The following is a 27,706-nucleotide window of genomic DNA, read 5'->3' as shown; positions in this document are numbered from 1 at the left end:
GTACCCTTTTAAAGGGCCAATGCACAAAGTTTAGTGTGCAGCCACTCACCTTGGGTTCCGCCAAAGGGAGGGCAGAGTGGACTAGTGCTGTGTGAGGAGAATCCAGGGTTGAAAGTTCTAGGGATTGCTATGGTCCACAGCCTGAGACTCATTAAGACACTTTGAATAACAATCGACCTTTTGGTGCTTTGAGTCATTGCATCATCTGCTTCTGGGCGGAGGGCATGGAAAAGCAGACCTTGGTATATACATCTTGGTCCTTTCCAAACACATCCAGCCCCAGTAGAGGGAACCACAAGCTATGGATTGCTCATTACTCCAAACAGGGTACTCCAGGCCAGTCACAAACAGTGTCTGATGCTGGCCTGCACCAGAGACCTTCCAAAAAGACTGGGAGTCCTAGCAGACCTACCTAATACATAGAAATGAACCCAAAAGAGGCAGCCAAAACGCGGAGACATAAAAATAAGCTCCAAATGAAAGAACAAAAGAGTTCTCCAGAAAAAGAGCTAAATTAAATGGAGATAAGCAGTCTATCAGATATAGAGTTCAGAATCCTGATTGTAAGGATGCTCAAAAGCATGAGAAAAGATATGGAAACTATGAAGGAAATTTAAAATGACATAGTAGAAATTAAAAATACTTTGGAAGGAATAAACAGCAGATTAGGGGAAGCTGAGGATCAGTTTAGCAAATTAAAAGAAAGGGTGGGGAAAAAATCTCTCAATCAGAGAACCAAAAAGAAAAAACAATTAAAAAACAGGAGGGCAGTTTAAGGGAGCTGTGAGACAACATAATATGTAACAATTTTTGCACCATAGGAGTTCCAGAAGGTGAACAAAGTAAATAAGGGTTAGAGAACCTGTTTGAAGAAATAATGACAGAAAACTTCCCTAACCTGGTCAAGGAAAAAGTCACACAAGTTCAGGAGGCACAGAGAGTCCCAAGCAAGAACCCAAAGAGCCCACCCCGAGATACATCATAATTAAAATGCCAAAAATTCAAGAGAAAGAGAGAATCTTAAAGGCAGCAAGAGTAAAGCAATCTGTTGCCTACAAAGTAGCTTCCATAAAGCTATCAGCTGTTTTCTCACCAGAAACTCTACTGGCCAGAAGGGAATGGCATGAAGTATTCAATGTAATGAAAGCAAGGATCTGAATCCATGACTACTCTATCCAACAAGGCTGTTATTCAAAATAAATTGTGAAATATAGAGCTTTTCGGACTGAATAAAGGCTAGTGGAGTTTATCGTCACCAAACCAGCACTGAAAGAAATGTTAAAGGGACTGCTGTAAGAAGTTGAAATAGAGAGAATGAGAAACAGGCATAAAGAAATAAAATGGCGCCTGGCTGGGCATGGCTCAGCGGTTGAGCGTTGACCAGGCGATCGGGGTTCAATTCCTGGTCAGGGCACATGCCCGGGTTACAGGCTGCAGCCAATCAATGACTCTCATCATTGATGTTTCTATATTTCTCCATCTCCTTTCCTCTCTCTGAAATCAATAAAGATATATTAAAAAAAAATAATGAAATGGCAATAAATACATACCTATCAGTAATAACTTTAAGTGTAAATGGATTAACTCTTCCAATCAAAAGATTTAGGGTAGCTGAATGGATAATAAAACATGACCCAAATATATGCTGTCTACAAGAGACCCATCTCAGAACAAAAGACACACAGACTGAGTGAAGGGATGGAAAAAAGTTTTCCATGGAAATGGAAAAAAACAAAAAGCTGGGGTAGCAGTACTCATATCTGAAAAAATAGACTTGAAAGTGAAGTCCATAATGAGACAATAAAGGTCACTATGTAATACTAAAGGGAATGATCCATAAAGGAGATACAACCCTGGTAAACATATGTACCCAATATAGGAGCACCTTAATGTACAAAAAAAACTTCTGGAGGACTTTGAGAGTTGACAGTAATACAGTCATAGTCGGGGAGTTTAACACCCTACTGACTTCACTGGATCGATCTTCCAGACAAAAAGTCAACAAGGAAACAGTGGCTCTAAATGACACACTAGATCAGATGGATTTAATTGACATTTACAGAACATTTCACTCCAAAGCTGCAGAATAGGCATTCTCCTCAAGTGCGCATGGGACATTCTCAAAGATAGATCACATGGTAGGACACAAAACAAGTCTCTACAAGTTCAAGAAGATTGAAATCATATCAAGCATCTTCTCAGACATTTATACCATGGAATACTAGGCAGCTTTAAAAAAGAAGGATCTCTTACTCTTTGAGACAGCATGGTGACACCTATTATGCTAAGAATATTGTGCTAAGTGAAATAAGCCAATCAGAGACAGACAAGTATCACAGGATGTCATTCGTGTGGAATCTCATGGACAAAAGAAACTGATGAACAAAATAGATCCAGAGACATAGATGCATTGAAAAAATTGATGAATCTCAGAGGGAAGGTGGGGGTGGTGGGTAGGTGGGGGGAGATTAACCTAAGAACATATGCATATGTGCATAACCCATGGACACAGATAGTAGTTTGGTGAAGGTTTGTAAGGGTGGGGAGGTACAGGGTGGAGGGGACCACTGGGGAAAAACGGGATATATGTAATACTTTCAACAATAAAGATAAATTAAAACATTAAAAAAGAAACACACAATCAGCCCTGGCCTGTGTGGCTCGGTTGGTTGAGCATTGTTCCTTGTAGTGAGAGGCCCCTGGTTCGATTCCTGGTCAGGACACATGCCTGGGTTGTGGTCTTGACCCCCAGCAGGGTGCATGCAGGAGGCACCCGATCGATGTTACTCTCTTATCGATGTTTCTGTCTCCCTCCTTCTTCCTCTCTCTAAAATCAATAAAAACGTATTTTAAGTCAAAGTCAGTGGTTTATTGGTCTCCTAGCTTTATTATCTTCTCTAATAAGTTGAAAATGGTTTTATTTTGCTCCTGTCAGTACTTTCAGGACTGGCTAATGTTTATTGATTGTTTACTTATGTACTGTGCTATGTGCTTTCTTGGCTTATACTTAGTCTTTATTACATCCTCATGAAGTAGGGACTTATATTATGCGCACTGTATAGAGCAGGAAATCTGAGTACTAAGAGTTTGAACATCTGCCCAAAGTGTTTAACACAGCCAGAACTCCAACCAAGGGAGTGTGACTTCAAAATCCTGATCTTAAGGGCTAAACTTTCTTATTAGTCCTCATTATCCCAGATGGGTTGTTTTATTCTCTTGGGAATTTTGTTAAGATTATTGGCATTTTCCACGTAGTCCTGTTAAAATCAAATAATAAGTTTTATTTCTAAAAATTCTTTTTTCAATTGATTTGAGAGAAACATCGATTTGTTGTTCCACTTATTTATGCATTCATTGGTTGATTCTTGTGTGTGTCCTGATTGGGGATTGAACCCACAACCTTGGTGTATCTGGATGACGCTCTAACCAACTCAGCTATCTGGCCAGAGCTGAAAATTCTTCCTATTCTTTTCTCAAGGCTCATCTCTTGGGACCACTGTTCTTAGATGAGACCAGATTTTATTCAGATGACCAATTTAGTCAGCATGATGTCACTCTATTTTCATTATCTGTCAGCCTAATAGAAATGAAGTATATACTATTTATAATGATTGAATTCAGATATTATTCTTATAGGGAGGACAACTTAGTTATTAAGCACTAGGAATATCAATGTTTTTTCTAGGCATTACCTTATCTGAATCCAGATTATCTGGGCCTTTTGGGATCAGAATCAAATGTCAAGAGTGCTGAGAATAGCAGGAGTTGAAGTTTTCCTGGTGCTGAACAGGGACAATAGGATTTGGTCATGAAAAGAATTTTAGGTAACCCGATTTTCCAAATATTCAGATATTTCTCATTCTTGGCTGATTTTCATTTTCGTCCTAGGCAAAGTAAAAAGAGGAAAAAAGTGATGTGTTCCAAATAGATAAGATATGTTAGATCATTATTTCACCAGGTTTCATTTGATTTTAAGAGGGAAATAACAAAGGTGAGCAGAGGAAATGAGCTTACTATGTTACCTTATTGTTCTTATTAGTAATAACAGAACGTTGACTTTATATCTAAGATTCTATGACTGACAGAATTACTATAGCCATATTAATTCATGTACAAAAACTTTCCCCAGAATATCCAGATAATTAAAGGAAGAATGAAAGAGGATTAGAGGGATGCAGAGGCAGGGAGGGACACTAATATATAAAGGTAATTGCCTTAATACTTTTATTAAATGTTAGAAAAATTTTAAATCCTACTACAAAGAGCAAAAAGCATTTACTGGGGAATGATAGTAATACGTTTTTCTGTTGCTCTCTTTGTAAAATAATTATTAATAAAAAAAATAAAATTTTTGAGTGAGGTGGAAGATTACCCATAGAAAGGTAAACCTTTGACTGTATAATGGTTTAAACTGAGCGTTAGTACTAGAGTCAGAAACTCCCAACTTAGGGCCAGGTTGTTTTACTGTGGCTTTAGGCAAACATTTTTTCTGTTTTATTTCCCTATTTCAGTAATTAGAAAGGCTAATACTCACATTTTTTAAATCACAATTAAGACTTGCATCGCAGTAGTGCCTTGACTAAGTAGAAACTTATCAAATGTCAGGTGAATAATTGAAATGATTTTAGATCACTTTGCAATTGTAAAGGAATACAGAAATGCTAAAACATACCCCACTGAACTTCTAAATAGAGAAATACCTTTGTGCTTGAATGGAAAGCAACTCAGCAGCTCTAGTAGATCTCGTAGAGAGAAAACAGCTCTTACTCATTTCAGTAAGTGAGTGATGTGTTCTATAGAGTGTACCTCTGAGGGATGCTTACCATCAGTTTACTATAGGCATACTTGATGGTTCCAGGATTGAATTTCTCAGACCAAATCTTACAACAATAGCATTTATGGCGAGTAAAATTCAAATATTCTTAACCACCAGTATTAAAGTCTTGAATTAATGGGCTCATATCTACTCTAAAATTAAAATGTCATTTTAGTATCAACAGAGTATGTTTAATTTTAGAATTAAGGCTTTTATTTATTAAATTGACATCTAATATGTTCGTTAAATATCAAATATTAATTCAACCATTATATGAAAAAATTAAAATTTTAAGCATCATGCATGCATTGACCATTAAAATGCTTTACAATTTAATTCAACTAATAGAATAAGCAGTCATGTTTTGTCATACTCTGGTATTTCCATAGGTAATTTGTGTTCTCAAGAATATTTTGTGTTACATCTTCTTTTAGTGATCGTGGTGGAGAAGACCCAAACCAGAAAGTAATCCATGGGGTTATTAACTCCTTTGTTCATGTTGAACAGTATAAGAAAAAATTCCCCTTAAAGGTAAAAAGCCTCCTTTAAAAACATGAGTAATCAAACCTTTAATTTCTTAAATTACTTGTTTTAATTTTTTCAATATGATTTTAATTGATTTATTTAGTTTTATCAGGAAATCTTTGAGTCCCCCTTTCTGACTGAAACAGGAGAGTATTACAAACAAGAAGCTTCAAATTTATTACAGGAATCAAACTGCTCACAGTATATGGAAAAGGTAAGATAGAAAACATGTTAAATACATCATCTATTATATATCAGGCATGGTTTTCTGTAACAGTTTTCTTAGTTAATAAATTTTTTTGCTGAAAAAAGTTTTCTGTTTGGTCATTACTCAGTTATAGTTAATGTATAATACCTATTGATAAATCATTTTTCTTGCTATAGCATATTCTACGAGAACAAGTGCTGTTCTGATTTTTATCATGGTTGATGCTTTTTGATAAATCCTGATTGCTCAATATGCTTGTCTTTTTTAAAAAATATGTTTTTATTGATTTCAGAGAGAGGAAGGGAGAGGGAGAGAGAGAGAAACATCAATGGTGAGAGAGAGTCATTGATCAGCTGCCTCCTGCACGCCCTCTACTGGGGATCAAACCCAAAACTGGGCCATGTGTTCTGACCAGGAATCGAATTGTGACCTCCTGGTTCATGGGTTGTTGATTAATCACTGAGCAAATCAGCCCGGTCAGTTTGCTTGTCTTTAAAATTAACATGTACTCTGTACTCACATTCTGGTCACAATCTATATTTTATGCTTTGTGGATATGTTTGGGGAATAGGATATGTATAGATGCTAGTATTTAGGTTTTATCTTTCTTCCTTTAAAATGGAAGAAAAATAAGGAAAAATATAATCTGTAGATACTTAGATCAGTCTGTTAAGTTTTTGGAAAGCTGAAAAAATTTTTAATTTCTCCACAAGAAATTTTAACTAAATCATTAAACCAACACACATTGATTACCATATCTAAAATTCTATGTGTATTTTCTTATTAAAAGAATAGTCATAGTATATAAATTTAGTCATCATACAAGATATATTAGAAAATTTAAGGGGGTTCATTTCATCTGCAGTTTTGGATTTCAGGCATTTTATTATAGGACGATTTTTGTTAGTTTAGCCAAGAAAGATAAATGTGAGTAGAATAGCTATAGTATGTCTCCATAGAACGTAGGTCAATAAATATCGTTACTTACTGATAAGCTGTTATGTATTTCATAAAGCCCAGGCCTAGAAGTCTGACCTGTTTAATTCTCTTCCTGCTGTTGTCACTCATTAGCTCTGGGACTTTGAGTAAGTCATCTGGGACATTTTCCTCCATCTATTAAATGCATGTTACATTGAATCAGTGGTTTTCAGCTCTTAGCCCTTTTGTGCATCTGATATTCTTGTTAAAGGATCTAGATCCAATCTTGAAAAGTGCTCACAGAGTTAAGTGATGCTCTCAAAAAGAGGCCATTGGCAAAAATATTGTATGGTTCCACTTATATAAAATATCTAGAGTAGGCAAATTCATAGAGACAGAAAGTAGATTAGAAGTTATTAGGAGAGAAGGATAGGGAGTTATTGCTTAATGTTTACAGAGTTTAGTGTGATGAAAAAGTTTTAGAAATAATTGTACATTGTGAATATAATTAATGCCACTGAATTATATACTTAAAAATGGTTACAATGGCAAATTTTATGTTATATATTATCATAATGTACAAAGCACTAATAACATAATATACCAAAAACCATTGGATTGTATACTTTGTATGGGTGGATCATATGATATCTCAAACTGTTAAAAGGAAGGCCATTGGAAATTATGTTTGGAAAATAGGGTTTATAGGAATAGTTCATTAAACTAACAGGCTAAATGTAGCCTTTCTACTCCCTTTCTGTATCTTTCTTCTAATTTTGGCCTTTTCCCCCCAGCTACAGTGGTTTGGAGACCTGCATCTAGATGCTCCAGCCTTGTCTACCTTCTCTTGATATGCACCCCAGCCCCACCCCCACCCAGTTATCATTGTTTTTTTTTTCTCTTTTTCTCATCCTCCCTCATCTCCCTCAGGCCCACACTCTAATTCCTATTGCATTTAGTTAATCCATAAATAGATTAAAGTCATTTATAGTATGCTATAAATGACTAATAGACAATCCTTTTATGAATTATTTTTAATTAATTTTTTATATTGAATGCATTGGGGTATCTGCCTGTCTCCCTCTATGTACTATTTTTATTTTAAAAGAAAATCTCGATAACCAAAATGACTTTCTTAGTTATGAAATATGTGGCGAATACCTTTTAATCTAGGCCCCACCTTTGGTTTCTGTGACTTTGTCCTGAACTCCTGGTCCCACATACAGGGTAGCACAGTGGGAAAGGTAGGACTGTGTCTCTCAGTCTTGAGCCTTGTTTTCATTGAAAAGTATCTAAGAGGTGTCCAGGAATGATGTGTTATTTCCCCTCTCAACATCATTTTCCTTTTCAATATCACCTTTCTATGCCCAGGCAAACTCAGCAGTACTTCCCAAAGGCTTAAATGTACATAGTTCCCTGGGACCAGTTCAGAAACTCTAGTTACATAACTTTACATTACAGAATATTTTCAAATCTAAACATTTGTATATGCATGTGCTGTGTTGGCATGATTTTCATTGCAAACATAGTTTTGTTTTGAGGTAGAAATTAGCCCAATTCCCTGGCTATTACCTTTTATTGGTTCTTGTTAATATTAACCAGTATATTGATTGTAGCTCAGTGCTTTTTATATAGGAAAAGCTTTAATAAAGGTCTTGATTGACATATTTAAGTATGACTAAATATATTTTGACCTTCAAAAATTTTAATGAAATCATTACTGTGATAGTTAACTATCATTACATACCACTTATAAAGGAACCAACATAAAATAATTAATCTACTTGATCCAGTTAATGTAAGTTGTTTTTTAGATTAATAATTAAATATTTATAAAGTGTCCACCTATTTTGGTTCTTAATAATCTTGACTCACTTTTTCTGTTGCATGTTAGGTTGCCTATATAATAGGATAGTCATGGTCAGTAAATGAAGACAAAATGTAGACCACGTAACTTTAGTTCTTTTTCATAAGATTGTGGTGAAAATGTAAGGCAACAGCTAGTAGCTTAAATAATATTTGAAATGACTTATGGAATGTGGGTCTAAATTGGTTATGTAATCCTCTTCGTTACCTGGTCATGTTTAATTGAGCCAGTAAAATTAGGCTGCCTAAGTTACTTATTGATATTACAGTTTTTTCTCATGGTAGTTTATGACAATAACAATATATTTCTAAAGGTTCTAGGTAGGTTAAAAGATGAAGAAATTCGATGTCGAAAATACTTGCATCCAAGTTCATATACTAAAGTGATTCATGAATGTCAGCAACGAATGGTAGCAGACCACTTACAGTTCTTACATGCAGAATGTCATAATATCATTCGACAAGAGAAAAAAAATGGTAAGTGATACAAAATATAAATGTAAATTAAAATTAAATTATAAACCACTTTTTACATAGTCTTCAAGTTACCTTAGATTTCAAGTATATTTTAGTCCTAGTATATTTGTTGATATATCTTATTAAAAATTTATTTCAAAAGACTATTTTGGACAGGTATATTCTCAAAATGTATTCTAAACTAAAATACCCCAAAACCTAAGAAAGTATGTTTGCACATTTTTGTGTATCACAAGGGCTAATTTCCTTAACACTTTAAGAGTTCTAATAACAGTTGGAAAAAAGGCAAAGAATATAAAAGGGAAATGTAAATAGATTTTAAATATATGGAGATTCTCAATCTCGCTCAAAATAGGTGAAATACAAAATAAAAATACAGCAGCTCTCTCTATAGTGCACACCTGTGCCTTTCCCCCAGGCATATTTCCCTGGCCTCTCTCTTCTAAGCTCCAAGGGCCCTTCTTTTGCTTCTGTACCTGTTCCCTGAGGCCATTTCTTCTACACTTCACTTCTACTTCTCTGACTTTGTAAATAAACTTTCTCTTATAGTTTGAAATAATTAATTAATTAAAAATAAAAATACACCCTGGCTGGTATGGCTCAGTTGGTTGGGTGTTGTCCTGCGCACCGAAAGGTTGCCAGTTCTACTCTCAGGGCACATTCTGGTGTGTGGGTTCAGTCCCCGGTAGGGGGGCGTGCAGGAGGCAGTTGGTCGATACATCTCTCTCGTGTCGATGTTTCTTTCTCCCTCTCTCTCCCTTGCCCTTTCTCTCTCTCTAAAATCAATAAAAACTTATTTTAAAAAATATAATGAACATTATACATAACTTCGTTGAAAATAACATTGATTTACAGATCCAGGGCAATCTGCTCAAAACCAATTATATTTTTTTTTAATTCTGAAAGTTGTACTCTTAGACTAAGAGCCATCATGACAATGTCAGCCACTACGATGGGAAAACTTTGCAGGATAGATGACTTATCATAAAACCACAGTAATTAAGACAATGAGGCATTGGTTCAAGGATAAATAGACCAGTGGAATAAAATAGCCTAGGAATAACCGTGCATACAAAAATGCTTGATTTAAAACAAAGGGGCACTGCAGAGTAGTGGGTGATACCTTTTATTTATTTATTTTTTGTTAATCCTCACCTGAGGATATTTTTTCCAGTGCTTTTATCAGAGAGAGTGGAAAGGAGAGAGGAAGGGAGGGAGGGAGGGGGAGAGGGAGAGATAAAGAAATATCGATGTGAGAGAGCCACATCGACTGTTCCCCTCCTGCACACGCCCCCACTGGGACAGGGAGTGAACCCGCAACCCAGGTACGTGCTCCTACCAGGCATCAAACCCAAGACCCTTCCATGTGCTGGCCAACGCTCCAACCACTGAGCCACACTGGCCAGGACAAGATGATAGTCTTTTCAACACAGTGCTGAGTCCACTGGATATTCATTTGGAAAAATGTGAAATTTGATTTCTACCTCAAGACACCATGTACAAAATCAAATCATTATAGGCTTTTTTAAAAATCTTTCTTGAGTGAGGATATTTTTCCCATTGATTTCTAGAGTGAGGGTGGGAGGAGAGAAACATCTATGTGAAAGAGACACCTCAGTTGGTTGCCTCCCACATGCACCCCAACCAGGGGCAGGAGTTGAACCTGCAACCCTGGTACATGCCCTTCACTGGGAATCGAACCCAAGACCCTCCAGTGTGCAGGCTGATGCTCTAACCACTGAGCCAGGGCCATTGTAGGCTTTTGCTCTAAATGTAAAACAATAATACTTCCAGAAGATCATATAGGAGAATAACTTCATGACTTTGGAGTAGGGAAAGATATTTTAAATAATATACAAAAAGCACTAACCACAAAGGAAAGATTGATCAAGTGGACTGCATTAAAATTAAGAACTCTGGATCATCAAAAGATAGTTATAGGGTAAAAATATATTTGCAATGACTGAAAAAGGTTTATGTCTAAATATTAAATGGTCAAGAAACTTGAACAAGTAAAGGAGAGTAGAAGATATCCAAATGGCCAATAAACATAAAAAAGGAACTTAATCTCATTAAAATAGCGGAATGCAAATTAAAACCACACTAAGCTATCGATACTTATTTTGATATAAAATTTAAAAGATTAAAAATAATAAGTGTTGGGCCCTGACCAGTGTGGCTCAGTTGGTTCGGCATTATCCTGTGCACTGAAAGGTTGCTGGTTTGATTCCCATTCAGGGCACATGCTGGATTTATGGGCTTGATCCCCAGTAGGGGGCATGCAGGAGGCAGCCAATTGGTTCTCACATCGTCTCTCTCTGTCTCCCTCCCCCTCTCTTTCTAAATGTCAATTTTTAAAAATCTAAAAAGTAATAATAATAGTAAGTGTTGGGAAGCATGTGGAATAGTGGGAACTTGTTATACACTGGGCTAAGAGTGTAAAGTGATGCAACCACTTTGAAAAACTGACATTAACTGCTAAAACTGAATATGCATACATTACAGTCTAGCCATTTCTCTCCTATACATGTAACTCCTTGCCAAAAGAGCATGCACATACATACAAAAATATTCATAGCAGCATTGTTTGTCATAGCCAAACTGGAAATAACTCAAATGTCCAATAACAGTAGAATGGATAAAGTACAGTATAGAATTGTATGATTCCATTTTTATAAATAGTTCAAAACAGGCAAAACTAATCTGTGGTTTAGTACTTATGACAGTGATTACCTTTGCAGAAGAGCAAGAGGAGTAGTGATTGGGAAGAGGTGTAAAGGGGACTTCTAGGTGTAGGTAATGTCTATTTTTTACCCTGGGTGGTGATTACGTGAGGGGGTGTTTATGTTCACTTGCTTTTCTGTATGCATGTTATATTTCAATAAAAGTTTAAAGCCTTTACACTGAGACATCATTTTTCACCTGTCAGTGGCAAAGGTCAAAGTGTTTGATAACACATTTTTGGCAAGGGAGCTTCCTGCTATTGGGAATCTTCTAGAAGATTAAGCTTTGACACAGCAATACCACTTCTAGGGACTTACACTATAGATATTCTTGTCCATATACAGGACTATTAATTGTAACACTGTAGTATCAAGAGATTGAAAACAACCAAATTTCCATCAGTTGTTAAGTAATTGTGATATATAATGGAGTGCTGTACAGTTGTAAAATACGAAGAAACACTGAGTGTACTGGTATAAAAAAGATATCTGAGTGAAAATGTTGTGTTCTGCAGTTGCAAATAATACACAAAATACACTACACTATTTTATAAAACAGGGCAGAGAAAAGAATATATGTATTTGCCCAACTGTGCATGAAACAGCTTTGAAAAGATATTAACCCCAAAATTATTTTCCCATGGGGAAGAGGACTGGGTGGTTGGGAGACAGGAGTGGGAGATTTTCTCTGCATACTTTTATGATTCTGCATTTTGGGCCATATATTACCTAATATATTAAAAATACTTTTGAAATACTTGGAAATCTAATATCCAATTTTTTCCCCCCTCAGACATGGCAAATATGTATGTCTTACTCCGTGCTGTGTCCACTGGTTTACCTCATATGATACAGGAGCTGCAAAATCATGTCCATGATGAGGGCCTTAGAGCAACCAGTAATCTTACTCAGGAAAATGTGAGTTATGTAAGGAACTGGAAAATTCTTAATCAGGTTATCACGGAGTTAGGTTTTTTGTTTTTACTTTACTCTCTTAATAAGAAAAGTTTTACCATGCCAGTAGATTAAACATCTTTATTAAAATGTTTCAAACCTAGAGTTGTTGAACACATTTTGGAATTATCATTTTATTAGAACATCATTGAATGAGAGAAGCTGCTTCTCAGTTATACTGAAGTGTTCATTTAGCAATTGTTACTTAACCTCACAGAAAAATATGTTTGTTGTTTTTAAGTAATTGTATTTCTATGTAACTAGCACTAGTATGTTGTAGTGGTAATGGAGTTAATCAGTGGTAATATAGAGAACTCAGTTTGCTTTCTTTATATATACTCTGAATGTGGTAGCCCAGGAAGCAAATTTAGATTAAAACAATCTTCCCTAAATATATGCTTGCTACCCAACAGTGACCATCATTTCCCTAATACCCATTTTTCTTAAGAGTTCCCTGACAATCAAATGACTGTTTACAAAAAGTCATCTTTCTTATCAGTGTATTCCTGTCATCAGATCTTCTTGGACCATCTTGATTTTTCTAGGGATGTTTGATGAATAGATGTGACATGAAATGTTAGTTCTTTTTCCTAAATAGAGCTATTTACTGTCGTCTCTAGTGCAGTAATCTGTGTAGAGACATCATTATTCAGGGGCATTTATTAGATGCTCATCACTTTAGTTGTACATTTATTTGTCTTTGGCAAACCTTAGATTTTATGTCTTATTACAGTAATACATAAGTTTTCTATTTTTAAAGAATTATTAGTTTATATTTTTATGTTTATTAGTCTGTATTATTTATTGTGTTTATTAGTTTATGTTATTAGTTTTACAGATTCAGGGTGATAAATGACATTAGGCATAGAGGCATAGAGTTTGATATCAAGGACTGGGAGATAGAAATATAAGAGAATGCATTTGTAGTAGACTCACATAATTTTAGCTGACTTTGTTGTCTTGGGTACTAACTTTATATTTATCCCCATTAAGAGTGAAAATTCACGTTTGCACAACTAAGGATTTCTTCCCTCTGAGATGTGGGGAATTGCCCAGCTCCGGGGGTCTCAATATTCACAGATACTTGCTTTTGAACTCTGCTCTTTCTCAGCCTTCAGTGGCTTTGAAGGCAGTTTTTGTTTATATAATAATCCTCTATGAAAGTGATACGCTTGGTGGTTCAGAGACTGAATCGTTACCCTTAAGATATAGTATTCTACCGTCAGAAGTGTATTTTTAGTGGATTCTTCTGGCAGAGGAATTACAGCCCTGCATTGCTGGTGTTGAGTGACAGCTAATTTCAACATCAAAGTTTTAGATTTTTAAGACAATTTTAGCTAAAAAATATTTTTTTGAGGAAGTGTGTGTGTGTGTGTGTGTGTGTGTGTAACATTAATTTTCTTGGGAAAAACTTTACTCTTAATAAAATGACTATTTAATAAGCCTAATTATATCCTTGAACTTCTTAAAATGTATTTTTGTAATTTGTATTTTATATTTCTAGATGCCAACACTATTTGTGGAGTCAGTTTTGGAAGTACATGGTAAATTTGTTCAACTTATCAACACTGTTTTGAATGGTGATCAGCACTTTATGAGTGCTTTGGATAAGGTAACTTTAATAACATCTCTATCTACAGATGCTTCTCAACTTATGACAGGGTTATGTCCTGGTAAACCCATCATAAGTTGGAAATACCATAAGTCAGAATTCATTTAATACACCTAACCTACTGAACATCATAGCTTAGTTGAACCTGCCTTAAACGTTCTCAGAACACTTCCATTAGTTATAGTTGGTCTGTAACACTTTAATACATGGTAGAGTATCTGTTGTTTACCCTTGCAATTAATTGCACAGCTTACTGGGAGCTGTGGTTCACTGCCACTGCCCAGCATTAGGAGAGAATATTGTACCACATATCACTAACCCCAAAAAAGATCAAAATTCAAAGTATAGTTTATTGAATACATATGGCTTTCTTACCATTGTAAAGTAAAATAATCATAAAAATCATCTTAAGTTGGGGAATTTCTATATATACACAGTTGACCCTGGAACAACACAGGGGATGGGGCCCTGATACCCCTCCCCTGCAGTTGAAAATTTGTGTTTAACTTTTTACTTCCCAAAAACTTCACTGCTAATAGCCTACTGATATTACCAGAAGCCTTACTAATAACATAGTCAGTTAACGCATATTCTATATATTTATTTATATACTATATTCTCACAATAAAGTAAGTAGAGAATAGAAAGTGTTACTAAGAAAATCTAAAGGAAGAGAAAATACATTTACAGTATTTATAGACAAAAATCTGGGTATAAGTGGACCCATGAAATTCAAACCCATGTTGTATAAGGGTTAACTAGAATTCTCTTTATTCTTTAAGGCAGTTTCAGGATTGAGGCTTTTAATCACGAGATTTCTAATCTTGACATGGAGATTAACTAATTTAAATGTGAAAATCAAAATAACAACTTTCAAATTAATAACTGTATGGTTAAATTGAGTGTTTGAATTATATGGGAATTGAATTTCTCATGATTATGAGAATAATGATTATAAGGGGCATCGTTAGTAAACACATATGCTCTAAAAAACAGGTATAATATTAATATTTTAGTGCTGATTTTTTTCTTTGAATATAATACTTAGGCTATATTAAATAATATTTGTAAGAAAATAAGTATGTTTTGCAAACTTTTGAATTTTGGTATACTTTAAAGGAAATTTGCTTATATGGTTGTTATAAGATTTTTAAAAGTGTAGTTTTATTTTATCTGTGTTCAGATATCAGTGATATGTTATAAAGAAGAGCTTTCAGTAGGAACAGCATATATAATTGTTCTATAACTATCACCAGGCATACAGTTAGAGGAGTTTACCCTGTGTTCAAAATGAAAACAGAATTAACAAACTACGACCAAAATGCTGTGTTTTGTGTGGGGTAATAATTTGTGGATGTGCAGGTTATACCCTATTACTAGTGGCTAATTACTGGCCTGTTTTCTATTTAGGCTCTTACATCAGTTGTAAATTACAGAGAACCCAAATCTATTTGCAAAGCTCCTGAATTGGTAAGTTTGATGATTGCTTAAAAATAATTTTATGAAACATCAATATTAGAAAATGAAAACTGAGACTGTTAAATTAATTTTTTGTAGCATTTTTCAGGAAAAAAAACCCACGAAACTAAATTATCAAAAATAAAAATGATTAATCTACATCATATGTAATTTGACATTTATTTAAGGAATGCAGTAGGCCATATACACTATAGCCTTTTCTTAAGAAATAACTGAAGGAAAAAATACTTCATTGTATAAAGTTTGGGTTTTTTTTGTTTTTTTTAATATGGAATGCTTCACTAATTTGTGTGCATCTTTATGCAGGGGTTATGCTAATCTCTGTATCGTTCCAATTTTTGTATATGTGCTGCTGAAGCGAGTGCTACAGTTTAGGTTTTAAAGTATATCTGCTTTGAAATAATTTGCATTACTTCTTGTAGAGATTTTATTTTATCTGAAATTGAGAGAAATTTGATGATTAATTTTTATAACCATTAAAGGAAACTTAATTATAAGGTTGTGATAAAAAAAAGTACTTGTTTAATGTCAAAAATTATAGAACTACTCAAAACTCATCTAGGTGTTCTTTTGAAACTTCTGTTGCTTATATTAGTGTTTTATTTTTCACTAAGTGTTGATTAGATTTTTTACTTGTTTATAGTTTTTTTTTTTAATTTGCCTTGTGACATATTTTTAAAATTCTTTAGTGCATGTTCATAATTTTTAAAACATAAGCTTTAGAATGGCAGAGACCCTATCCATTGATATTTTGTACTATTGTCATTTTGCCTCTTTTGAGGCATGACAGAAGGGCCCTTTATAAGATTTATTGTCAATTTCTATTTGAGCTTGCTAAGTATTGTGACAACTTACTAAAGAAATCAGCAAAGGGGATGACTGAAAATGAAGTGGAAGACAAACTCACCAGCTTCATTACTGTTTTCAAATATATCGATGATAAGGATGTTTTTCAAAAGGTAAGTTGTGAATAGAGAAGTTTTATTTGTTTTAGTCAGATTTGATTTATTTTTGAAATTTAAGTCATCAGAAATAAAGTAATCTTTAGAAATATTTTTTAATATAGTTCTACGCAAGAATGCTGGCGAAACGTTTAATTCATGGGTTATCTATGTCTATGGATTCTGAAGAAGCCATGATCAATAAATTAAAGGTAATGTAAGCCTTTGATCTGATAACATCCTAGAAATTATTCCACTAGCACAAAAAGATGTTCAGTGCAGCATTATATATAATAATAGAAAATAATTCATCAGCAGGTGACTGGTTAAATGTATAATGGTATATTTATATGGTGGGATATTCAAATACTATATTAAAAGACAGATCTCTCTATATACAGGGTGTCCGCCCAAAAGGGCAGTGTTTATTAAAATACATTTTATTTTCATTTAACAGCTATCGGCTGTTAAAGTGTGTATACATTTTTGGGGAGACCCTGTATATTGATATGTATAGACTTATCTACACGATAAACAGTGTTAACAAAAGATTTGTATTACTTATAAATGAACACACCTGAAATACTCCTTTAAGTACAAGTTTTGTAGTGCAGTTGAATTTTAGTTTATTTTTGCATCATTTTAGCTTACAGATTGATGAAATAAGTAGTAGCTGATTCATATTTATCCTGAGATATTCAGTAGTTGATAATTTTCCTGTATAGTAGACTTGAATATAACATGCAGACCCTTGACCATAGACCTAGCAATAGTAACAAGTTCTTATTAATTAATATGGTTTATTATTTTTCTTTTTAAATCACGTGTTTTTTTAAAAACTGTTTTTGCAGCAAGCGTGTGGTTATGAGTTTACCAGCAAGCTACATCGGATGTATACAGATATGAGTGTCAGTGCTGATCTCAACAATAAGTTCAACAATTTTATCAAAAATCAAGATACAGTAATAGATTTGGGAATTAGTTTTCAAATATATGTTCTACAGGTATGAATACGTGTTTTATTGTAGGCATTTACAAATCATTTCAAATAGCCTGATCCAAAGGATTAATAAATGGAGGCCTGATTACATTTCTTTCAATCGATGGATTGTAGCTTCTAAAGTTATGTGTTATATTAGTTTGGAATGAAATGTGCCATGATAGTAATGCTGATGGGTTTTATTCACATTTTGAGGAAGGAAAAAAGAGGTGCTTTAGTTGTTCAAATCATTTTATAAATACTTACTTTCAAATTAGATGTTTGTCTATTATACTTTTTTATTTTACTTTTTTTCTTCTAGGCTGGAGCATGGCCTCTTACTCAGGCTCCTTCATCTACATTTGCAATTCCCCAGGAATTGGAAAAAAGTGTACAGATGGTAAGTTTGCAGGATTTAAGGAATTTTAATAACTGTCTCTGTGCTATATCACTTTAAATATTTTTCCAAAGTCTTAATAGATTGCTATATAAATATATATTCACAAATTATAGTTAACCTACCCTGTGGGAAGAACGTAAATTATTATAGTTACTAATATTAAAACTCAAATGCTAAGGTTGTCATAGAGTTCTTTGTCAAGAAATGTCTCTTTCTCTTAGTTAAATTTATTACTGGCTTTTAAGCAGTTTTAAATTACAAAAATATTTGATAATAGAAGAAAGTTTAGACCCTAATAACTTAAAACAATCATTTTCCAATTTTTTATTTGAATTTAGAGCCCTTTATACCTCATTTATACCTTGTAGTAGTTATTTTTATTTCTAGGCTATTATTTAGGTAAATACATATGGAATGTGAAGTATTCTAGAAAAACGGATTGAAGTTGGAAAAGTCAAGTAAAAATTGCCTTAAAGTGTAACTGAATAGAAACCTTAGAATGCTTTACCAAAAGTTTTTAAAGAGACTGTAGAGACTATATCTTTATTGAGATATAATTCATATTCCATATGTCTTAGTCTATTCAGGGTGCTATAACAAAATACCACAGACTGGGTAGCTTACAAACAACAGAAATTTATTTCTCACAACTCTAGAGGCTGGAAGCCTGAGATCAGGGTACCATGTGATGGGGCCCTCTCCAGGTTACAGACTTCTTGTAGTCTCACATGGTAGAAGGGGCTAGGGAGCTCTCTAGGGTTTGTTTTATAGTAGTACTAATTCCATTATGAGGGCTCCACCTTCATGATTTAAATCTCCTCTCAAAGGCCCTACCTCCTAATACCATCACGTTACGCATTAGGGTTTCAACATAAGAATTTGAGGGTGTCACAGACATTCACACCATAACACTCTCAATTCACTCATTCAGAGTATATAATTTTAGTGATTTTTAGTATATTCACAAAGTTGTGAATACATCATCACCACAATTAATTGTAGAACATTTTTATTACCCCAAAATTATTCCAAAAGAAATCTCCTGTGCATTAGTAGTCACTCCCTATTTCCCCCCAACTCTCTTCTCCCCTTCCTTAGCCAATCTATAGATTTGCCTATTCTGGACATCTCATGTGGAGTCATATCGTATGTGGCCCATTATAACTGACTTCATTCACTTGGTATAATGTTTATCCATGTTGTAGCATATATTGGTAGTTCATTCTTTTTTATTGCCAAATAATATTCCACTATATGCATATACTACATTTTATTTATCCATTCATCAGTTGATGGACATTTGGGTTTTTTCTACCTTTTTGGTATATGAGTAATGCTGCTGTGAACATTTACGTACAAGTTTTTAAGTGGACATGTTTTCATTTCTCTTGAAAATGACCCTTTTTGATTCTCTAACTCATCAAAAGAGGCTTGCTTCTTGATTGGATGGAAGATTGGGTAGCATTTTTTTGTCTAGGGAAATCTTCATTATCTTTTAAAAGCCTCTGATTTGGCAGCGACTTGAGGTTGTGAACCAGTGAGTTATACATACATTTATGAAGTTTAAAATGAAAATGGTATTTGATTACACAATTTCCTAGAGATGTTAACAGTGGGTAGTTTGAATTATTTTTTACAGTAAGTATGTTATTTTTGTTACTTTCAAAATAAGGATTATGGATGCTCTGGAATTATAATTCCTGGTTTTACATATCTGCCATTTACTACGACCTGTGACTTGGGGCAATTAACTTTTTAATGTTTTGTTAATTGATAATAGTACTACCTCAGAATATTGCCTTGAAGGTGAAATGAAATCATATAAAGCATTAAAGCTCTTAGCCTGGTATATAGTAAGTACTCAATAAACAGTAGCTGATAATACAAATAATAGTTAAATAGTTATGGTAATAGCAGAATACAGTACTATAAATAGCCAGGTGGATTTCAAAATACAGGTAGACTTTCAGAATAGGAGTATAATTTAGGACTTCTTGCATTTTCTTAGAAAGGTCATTAAAGCACAAAGTGTTGAAACTATATGAAGAAGAACATTCATTTCAATGGGCAAAGTATGAGCCCAGATTATTATGAATTTTTCAGAAAAGATAGATGCAAGCTAGAGCAAGGGATTGGATAGCCAGGTAAAAGCATTTTGATATACTTTTGACTAGGCAAGAGAAACTGACCCCACACCTTTGACAGTCTTTTCATTTCTTCTTAGGAGCCTGCTTTTCAGACTGAAATTAAGGCAGATGGGGACTGGCAGTAATAAAGTTTCCTTCTAACTTTATGTTATTCTTCTCTCTCCACTTTAACTATTTTCCAGTAATAGTTTTTTATTTTTCTTGAAAAAATAATTTTTGTTTTTCAATTAGTTTCAGGTGCACAACCCAGTGATATCATATAACTTACTGGGTGATCATCCCAGGATGTTAAATCTCATATCCATCTGACACCATACATAGTTATTAGAATATTATTGACTGTATTCCCTATGCTGTACTTTACATCCCCAAGACTATACTGTAACTACCAATTTGGACTTCTTAATTTTGCACCTTTTTTACCCATTCCCCCAAACCCTTTCCCATCTGGCAGCCATCAAAAATGTTCTCTGTATTTATGAGTCTGTTTCTGTTTTATTGTTTGCTTATTTTGTTTTAAAAATTCTATTGTTGATAGATATGTACAGGGTGGGGCAAAAGTAGGTTTACAGTTGTTTGTATGGAAAGTAATACAATAATAAAGAATAATGCAATAATAAACTTGTGTTTCACATGCTCACAACTGTAAGCCTACTTTTGCCCCACCCTGTATTGGCATTTTATTATTTATATTTTTTATCTTTTTGGTTTTTCTTCTTAAATAAGACCCTTTAACACTTCATATAATACTGGTTTGATGGTGGTGAATTCCTTTAGCTTTTTCTTGCTGGGAAAGCTCTTTATCTTTCCTTTGATTGTAAATGATAGCTTTGTTGGGTAGAGTAACCTTGGTTGTTACTTTGAGTATTTCTTTTTTTCCATCACTTTGAGTATTTCTTGCCAAACGTTTCTGTTGTGAAATCAGCTGACAGTCTTATGGGAGCTCCCTTGTAGGTAACTTGCTGCTTTTAAGATTCTTTCTTTGTCTTTAACCTTTGGCATTTAAAAAAAATTTTTTTTTAAATACATCTTTATTGATTTCAGAGAGAGGAAAGGAGAGGGAGAGAGAGAGATAGAAACATCAATGATTAGAGAGTCATTGATCGGCTGCAGCCCACAACCCGGGCATGTGCCCTGACCGGGAATTGAACCCTGATCGCCTGGATCCTAGGTCGACCGACGCTTAACCACTGAGCCACGCCCAGCCGGGCATAACCTTTGGCGTTTTAATTATGACGTGTCTTAGTGTGGGCCTCTTTGGGTTCACCTTATTTGAGACTCTCTGCACTTCCTGGACTTGCATGTCTATTTTCTTCACCAGATTAGGGAAGTTTTCTGTCATTTTTTCAAATAGGTTTTCAATTCCTTGCTTTCTCTCTTCTTCTGACACTCCCATGATGCAAATGTTGGTACACTTGAAGTTGTCCCAGAGGCTCCTTATACTACCCTCATTTTTTTGCATTATATTTTCTTTTTTGCTCTTCTTGTTGGGTGTTTTCTGCTTCCTTATCTTCCAAGTCTCTGATTTGATCCTCTGCTTCATCTACTCAACTGTTAATTCCTTGTAATGTATTCTTCATTTGAGTTAATGTAGTCTTCATTTCTGACTCATTTTTTTTTTTAATGTTTTCTAGTTCCCTTTTTATGTTTCCTCTTTGTTGAAGTTGTCATTAAGTTCATCTACTTTTCTTCTGATTCCATTGAGCATCCTTATAACCAGTGTTTTCAATTCTGCATCTAGTAGATTGCTTGTCTCCACTTTTAGTTGTGTTTTTTTTTTTATTAATCCTCATCTGGGGATATTTTTTCCATTGCTTTTTTCAGAGAGAGTGGGAGGGAGGGGAAGAGAAAGGGAGAAACATCAATATAAGAAAGAAACATTGATCACTGCCTCCCGTATGTGCATGGCCCAACCCAGGATTGGACCCACAACCTTGTCATGTGCCCTGACCAGGAATTGAACCCACCACCAAGTGAGCCCCACTGGCCAAAGCACAACTTTTATCTTTTAATACCAGATAAATTTATAACCTCATTTGGAACTGAACCTTTTTGTTATGGCTAGCTAATCAGATTTTAAATTTAAGGATAAAGGCATGGTTTGTTTGTTTTTAATATGATTTTAATGATTTTGAGCGAGGAATGGTGAAGGATAGAGAGATAGAAACATTGATGAGAGAGAAACGTCATCAACTAACTGCCTCCTGCATGCCCCCTACTAGGGACTGAGCCTGAAACCCTGTGCATGCCCTGACTGGGAATTGAACCATGACCTCTTGGTTCCTAGGTTGATGCTCTACCACTGAACCACACTGGCCAGGAGGGGTTTTTTACCGTTTTTTTGGCATATCATCATTAATAAAACTTTACTGATAGTACCAGTTGCTAGGAGTATAAGGAGGTAAAAGTAAAAAGAGGTAAAACGTGCCTTCACAGCTTTGAATATATATCCTAAAGTTAGTTTTACACTTAAATAATTTGTAAAGAGCATTTTAAACTTTTCTCAGTTTCAGAAGTGTTTTAATTTGCCTTTGTCAACAAATTCATTATAAATGTTTTATAATTAAATTATGAGTTTATATAGCAGTAATTGAATTTATTGACACTTTTGGAGATTATTAATTAGTAAAAGCATACTTCTGGGATCCTTTTGTATTTTCTCTTTATCTGCATTAGAACCAGGAAGAAAATCTTAAGTATTCCAGGTGCCAGTCATTTCCTGTTTATCATAGGGAAGAGGTGGGTGGATTTGCTCACAGAGGAGAATGATGCACCTTTGGAGGGAAACCATGCTTAACAAGTTTAGGCAAAGTTGGAATAAATTGTTGAAAGAACTTATTAATTTCCTTGGCTGGGTGCTATCAATTTTGTTGTCAGGAGTGGGCATATTTCAGCTGATAGGTCAGATATTGCTAATTGCTTTATTTAAACTTATTTTTGAAAGTACAAAAGGTAAAGTTTGATACACAAATAAAAGCTTTAGATATATTACATATGGCGCATATGTTTCTCTCTCTGTCCCTTTCTCTCTAAAAATCAATACAAAATCTTTTAAAAAGTCTGTCCACAATTCTGAATTATTTCACAATGAGGCTGAGTTTTATTGTTTATTCTTCAGTTTTGCAGTGGAGTTTTTATCGTTTTATTCAGTTTTGCAATGAAGTTGAGTTTTTACCGTTTTTATATTTCTGTATTTTCTCACTGTATATTATGTAACAGCTCATTAAAAGATATGAACTGTGTCCTGGCCAGGTAGCTCAGTTGGTTAGTCACCAAGGTTTCGTATTTGATCCCTGGTCAGGGCACATACAACATTTAACGAATGCATAAATAAGTGGAACAACAAAAAGATGTCTTTCTCTTTTTCTGTCTGTCTGTCTGTCTCTCCCTTCCTCTCTAAAGTCAATATAAAATAATAATAAATAAAATATATGAAATTTGTTTTTTGGACTGGTGTCCTACAGTTACACATTCAGTCCAACAAATGAATTTTTTAAATTTCAAAGTTACAATAATAGAATGTTAAATTTAATTTTTTGCAATAATATCAACAAAAGAAGACACAAAGACAAGTACTCTGAAGCTTTGCTTGTATTAGTGTCTGACTAGATGCGGAAGTTAAATCAGAGATGTCACTTTATAGGTAACCACAGATATATTAACCTGTCTTTCAGCAAAGGTATACATTGGCAAATAGATTAGAAATAAAGGTATGACTTGTATTTTCTTTTTTAAAAAAATACATTTTTATTGATTTCAGAGAGAGAGTAGAGGGAGAGAGAGATAGAAACATCAATGATGAGAGAGAATCATTGATCAACTGCCTCCTGCATGCCCCCTGCTGGGGATCGAGCCCACAACCTGGGCATGTGACTGGGAATCAGAGATCTACTGGATCATAGGCTGATGCTCAACCGCTGACCCACACTGGCTGGGCTTCTATTTTCATATTGAAATTTATATGGTGGTGTTTTTGGTCTGTAATTAATATTTATAAAATCTAAATTGATAACTTCCAAAAAGTGGTATTGAATCATTATGTCATTTCTGAATTTATACAAAACGTCAGATTTGCAGCGTTGCGTTTTAGTGGAGAGTACCCTGGACAAGGTTGTAAGTGAAAATAACTGGAGTAATACTCATATGATGTTGTTTAGACTTGCATGGATGTGTTTTCTCATGTGTAGAATGAGTAGGTATACCAGACAGGTGTCTTTTTAAACTTTTTTAGTGTAGTTATAGCCAAGTAAGTTGTTACTGTAGCTGAAAATAATTTGATTTTTTTTTAAATTTTTTTACAGTTTGAATTATTTTACAGCCACTGTAGCTGAAAATAATTTGATTTTTTTTTTTTAATTTTTTTACAGTTTGAATTATTTTACAGCCAGCATTTCAGTGGGAGGAAACTTACATGGTTACATTACCTCTGCACAGGTAAAATGAACTTAATTATATCTAGTTTAATGAAATTTATCTGCTCTGATTATGGTAATAATTTAGAAAGAGATTTTCTATAGCCTAATTATAGGTTGCTCCCCCCCCCCCTCGCCCTCCTCCCAAATGATGTTTTTTAACCTTTTCTCCTCTACCCTCCTTTCTGGTTATCATTAAAGCAACTTGAATGAAATTCAAGTGCAGTACTTTTTAATAGTATTTTATAGTTATGCTGCTTATTACTGCTTATTTTTTAAATTTCTGAACTTTATAATAGTTTATTACATTTCTGTAATGAGCTACTTTTTATAGGCATTAGAATTTTATCTAGAAATCCAGACTTGATGAGTCAGATACTCTGAAAAACCTGTTTTCTCTAAATATGCCAAATACAAACATTATATTAACTGTTAACTATTAACTATTTTATTAACTATTATAACTATTATATCATTAATTTTTATAGCATCATAAGGAGACATACCATTTGATTTTTATTTGTGGTACTATAAATGAATTTCAATAGTAAATGATTTTTCCAGAATGTCCCAGTTAATTTCCAACAGTTTCCAATTTTAGAAAAGTTTAATCAGAATCCAACCATTTCCTTTGCTACTTTCTGGAACAGTGGCTGTCACTGTTAATTATTATTATTATTATTATTATTAATAGTAATAATGAATTAATACTTATTATTTTAAGTAGGGGTAATACCTGAATGATTGTACACTGTGTGCAATTGCTCTAAATTATCTGAAAATGTTAGCCAAAGCAGACATTCACATTTTCTCTACTTATGCTTTGAAAAATGCAGTAAATTAACTTTCCATTTATATGTATATATTGATATGTCTTAGAAATGGTTCAAGGAAAAAAAAGAAGAAACGGTACAAGAAAGTATCTCTTAGAAATGGAAGAAGAAAATCTGATCAGTCACCATAACCTTTATTAGGAAAGCCTTTCTATTCATTTACCTAAGAATAATTTCATATAATTTCTCTCTTTTTTTTAATGGATCTTTATTGATTTCAGAGAGAGGAAGAGAAAGGGAGAGAGAGCGATAAAAACGTCAGTAATGAGAGAGTCACTGATCGGCTGCCTCCTGCATGCCCCCTACTGGGAATCAAGCCTGCAACCTGGGCATGTGCCCTGACCCGGAATTGAACCGTGATCTCCTGGATCCTAGGCGGATGCTCAACTGCTGATCCATGCCCGACTGGGCAGTAATTTCTCTTAAATTCCATTTATTTCACTAATTGTCATTTGGAATGTGATCTCTTGTTGTGTTAGTAATACTAGGTCATAATAATTAGTGCATGGTAATACATATTTATACAAGTCTATCTTTATTGAACAACTTGGGAAATTTAATTTTTTCAATAGCTTATGAAATAGAGATGTTTATTAATATTTTTAATAAATGGTAACTTACTCATTGGCCTTTAATTTTACAACTGTTGTGAATATTTTCTATTCTCATTTAGTAAATATAATTGATTTTAAGGGGAAAAATTGCTGGACTAGTGTTTTACATAACTAAAAAAGCAAATATATTTTAATGTACTTGAAATTTAATTTACTTTCCCTTCATATCTATCTTGGGGAATTTTTCTTTTCTTTTTTTTTAATATGTTTTTATTAATTTTAGAGAGAGAGAAAGGGAGAGGGAGAGAGAGATAGAAACATCAATGTATGAGAGAAACATCAGTCAGCTGCCTCCTGCACACCCCCTGCTAAGGTCAAGCCCATAATCCAGGCATGTGCCCTGACAGGGAATTGAACTGGTGACCTCTTGGTGCATGCATGGGTCGACATTCAATCCACTGAGCCATACTGGCTGGGCTATCTTGGGGAATTTTTTTTTTTTTTTAATATATCTTTATTGATTTCAGAGAGAGGAAGGGAGAGGGAGAGAGAGAGTTGAAACATCAATGATGAGAGAGTCATTAATCGGCTGCCTCCTGCACGCTCCCGAATGGGGATCGAGCCCGCAACCTGGGCATGTGCCCTGACCAGGAATCGAACCCTGATCTGGATCTTAGGTCTATGCTCAACCACTGAGCCACTCCTGGTTGGAATATCTTGGGGAATTTAAACTCTCTTGATTATTCTCATTACCTTAGCAATAATCAAACTATCTCCTAAAGTAATGTTAATGAGAGGTATACTGTTTTGGTGTTTGGCAGCTAGTTGTATACAAAAAGAAAGAAAAAACTATGTACATAGCTTTTGCAATTGGAATTTGGCCTGACAACAGTTATCAATAACATCTAAGTGGGAAAGACAACAGCTTTCTTTTTCTATTTTTGAACTATATACTAAGCTCCCAAGCAGGTCCATAATAACCAGGTTTTTGGAGCTCTTTTATTTGTTTGTTTTATCTTGTTTTAGTGTTGTGTGTTTCTATCTTAATTAAAGCCAAATAGCTTCTTCCTTTGGGAAAGAGATGTTAACCTTGTAACTTCATTTCTTGTTTTGAGTCACTAAAAGAACTGAAAATACCTGTGATCTATCAGTGAACCATTGGGTCAAATTTTGTTCTTGTTTTTTATTTATTTATTCACTAAGCAAAAGGTTCTCAAACACCTTCCATATTTAAGATATTGTTCTGGAATTCCTAAAATGTTGGCTCTGATCCTGGACTGATCATTCAAGAACTCCTATATTTTGTACTTACAAATATAATCAAAATTACTCTTCCTTAGTCCATTTCCACATTCCCGATATCAGGTATTTTTATTTTATAAGCCAAGATTCCTCACAAATTGTTGGAAATGGGGTATAAAGTGGCATTTGAAGGAATTTAGAGTCAGAAGATGTAGGGTTAATTACTGGCCTAATAGCTTTGTAAACTTGAACAAGTTACTTAACTTCTCTGAGCCTATTTCCTTATCTTTGTGAAATTTATTGATCAACTGAGAGAACATCTTCTGTGTTCCAACTACTTCTAAATGCCAAGTAGACAGAGACTCAGCCCTTAAAAAGTTCACATCTATTTGGAGGACAACAATAATTATAGTACAATGTTTTAAATGTTGTAATGGAGAAACAAGCCCAGGGAATTACATATCACTCAAAATGGTGGTAGCAAACAGTTAATGGGTAGATTACATCCAGATTTGGTTTTTAAGGATGAATATGACTTAGCCAAACTTAGGCATGGAAGAGTGTTGAGAGTGTATTACCAACAGAGGTAAAAATTTTAAGAATTAAGCAGTCTACAACAG

General features: G+C 34.2%; 1 protein-coding gene and 1 non-coding gene across 3 annotated transcripts in view; one reads left to right on the top strand and one right to left on the bottom strand.

Moving 5' to 3' along the window:
- CUL2 (cullin 2) overlaps positions 1-27,706 on the top strand; it is a 115,646-nt gene that overhangs the window by 69,240 nt on the left and 18,700 nt on the right. For both annotated transcript variants that reach the window (XM_016197155.2, XM_016197154.2), the window contains exons 7-17: positions 5,251-5,347; positions 5,445-5,555; positions 8,648-8,810; positions 12,327-12,451; positions 13,992-14,099; positions 15,510-15,569; positions 16,409-16,537; positions 16,645-16,731; positions 17,371-17,523; positions 17,821-17,898; positions 24,413-24,479. In XM_016197155.2, the coding sequence (XP_016052641.1) occupies positions 5,251-5,347; positions 5,445-5,555; positions 8,648-8,810; positions 12,327-12,451; positions 13,992-14,099; positions 15,510-15,569; positions 16,409-16,537; positions 16,645-16,731; positions 17,371-17,523; positions 17,821-17,898; positions 24,413-24,479 (1,178 nt within the window). The remainder of the gene's footprint in view (positions 1-5,250; positions 5,348-5,444; positions 5,556-8,647; positions 8,811-12,326; positions 12,452-13,991; positions 14,100-15,509; positions 15,570-16,408; positions 16,538-16,644; positions 16,732-17,370; positions 17,524-17,820; positions 17,899-24,412; positions 24,480-27,706) is intronic.
- On the bottom strand, positions 15,841-15,943 carry LOC148094261 (U6 spliceosomal RNA). Its single transcript, XR_015716330.1, has one exon. It is a non-coding gene; the product is annotated as a U6 spliceosomal RNA (small nuclear RNA).

The sequence above is a fragment of the Miniopterus natalensis genome, chromosome 1 (assembly GCF_054644295.1).
Source record: "Miniopterus natalensis isolate mMinNat1 chromosome 1, mMinNat1.hap1, whole genome shotgun sequence".
Classification (NCBI taxonomy): Eukaryota; Metazoa; Chordata; class Mammalia; order Chiroptera; family Miniopteridae; genus Miniopterus; species Miniopterus natalensis.
This window is presented reverse-complemented; position numbering and strand designations above follow the sequence as displayed.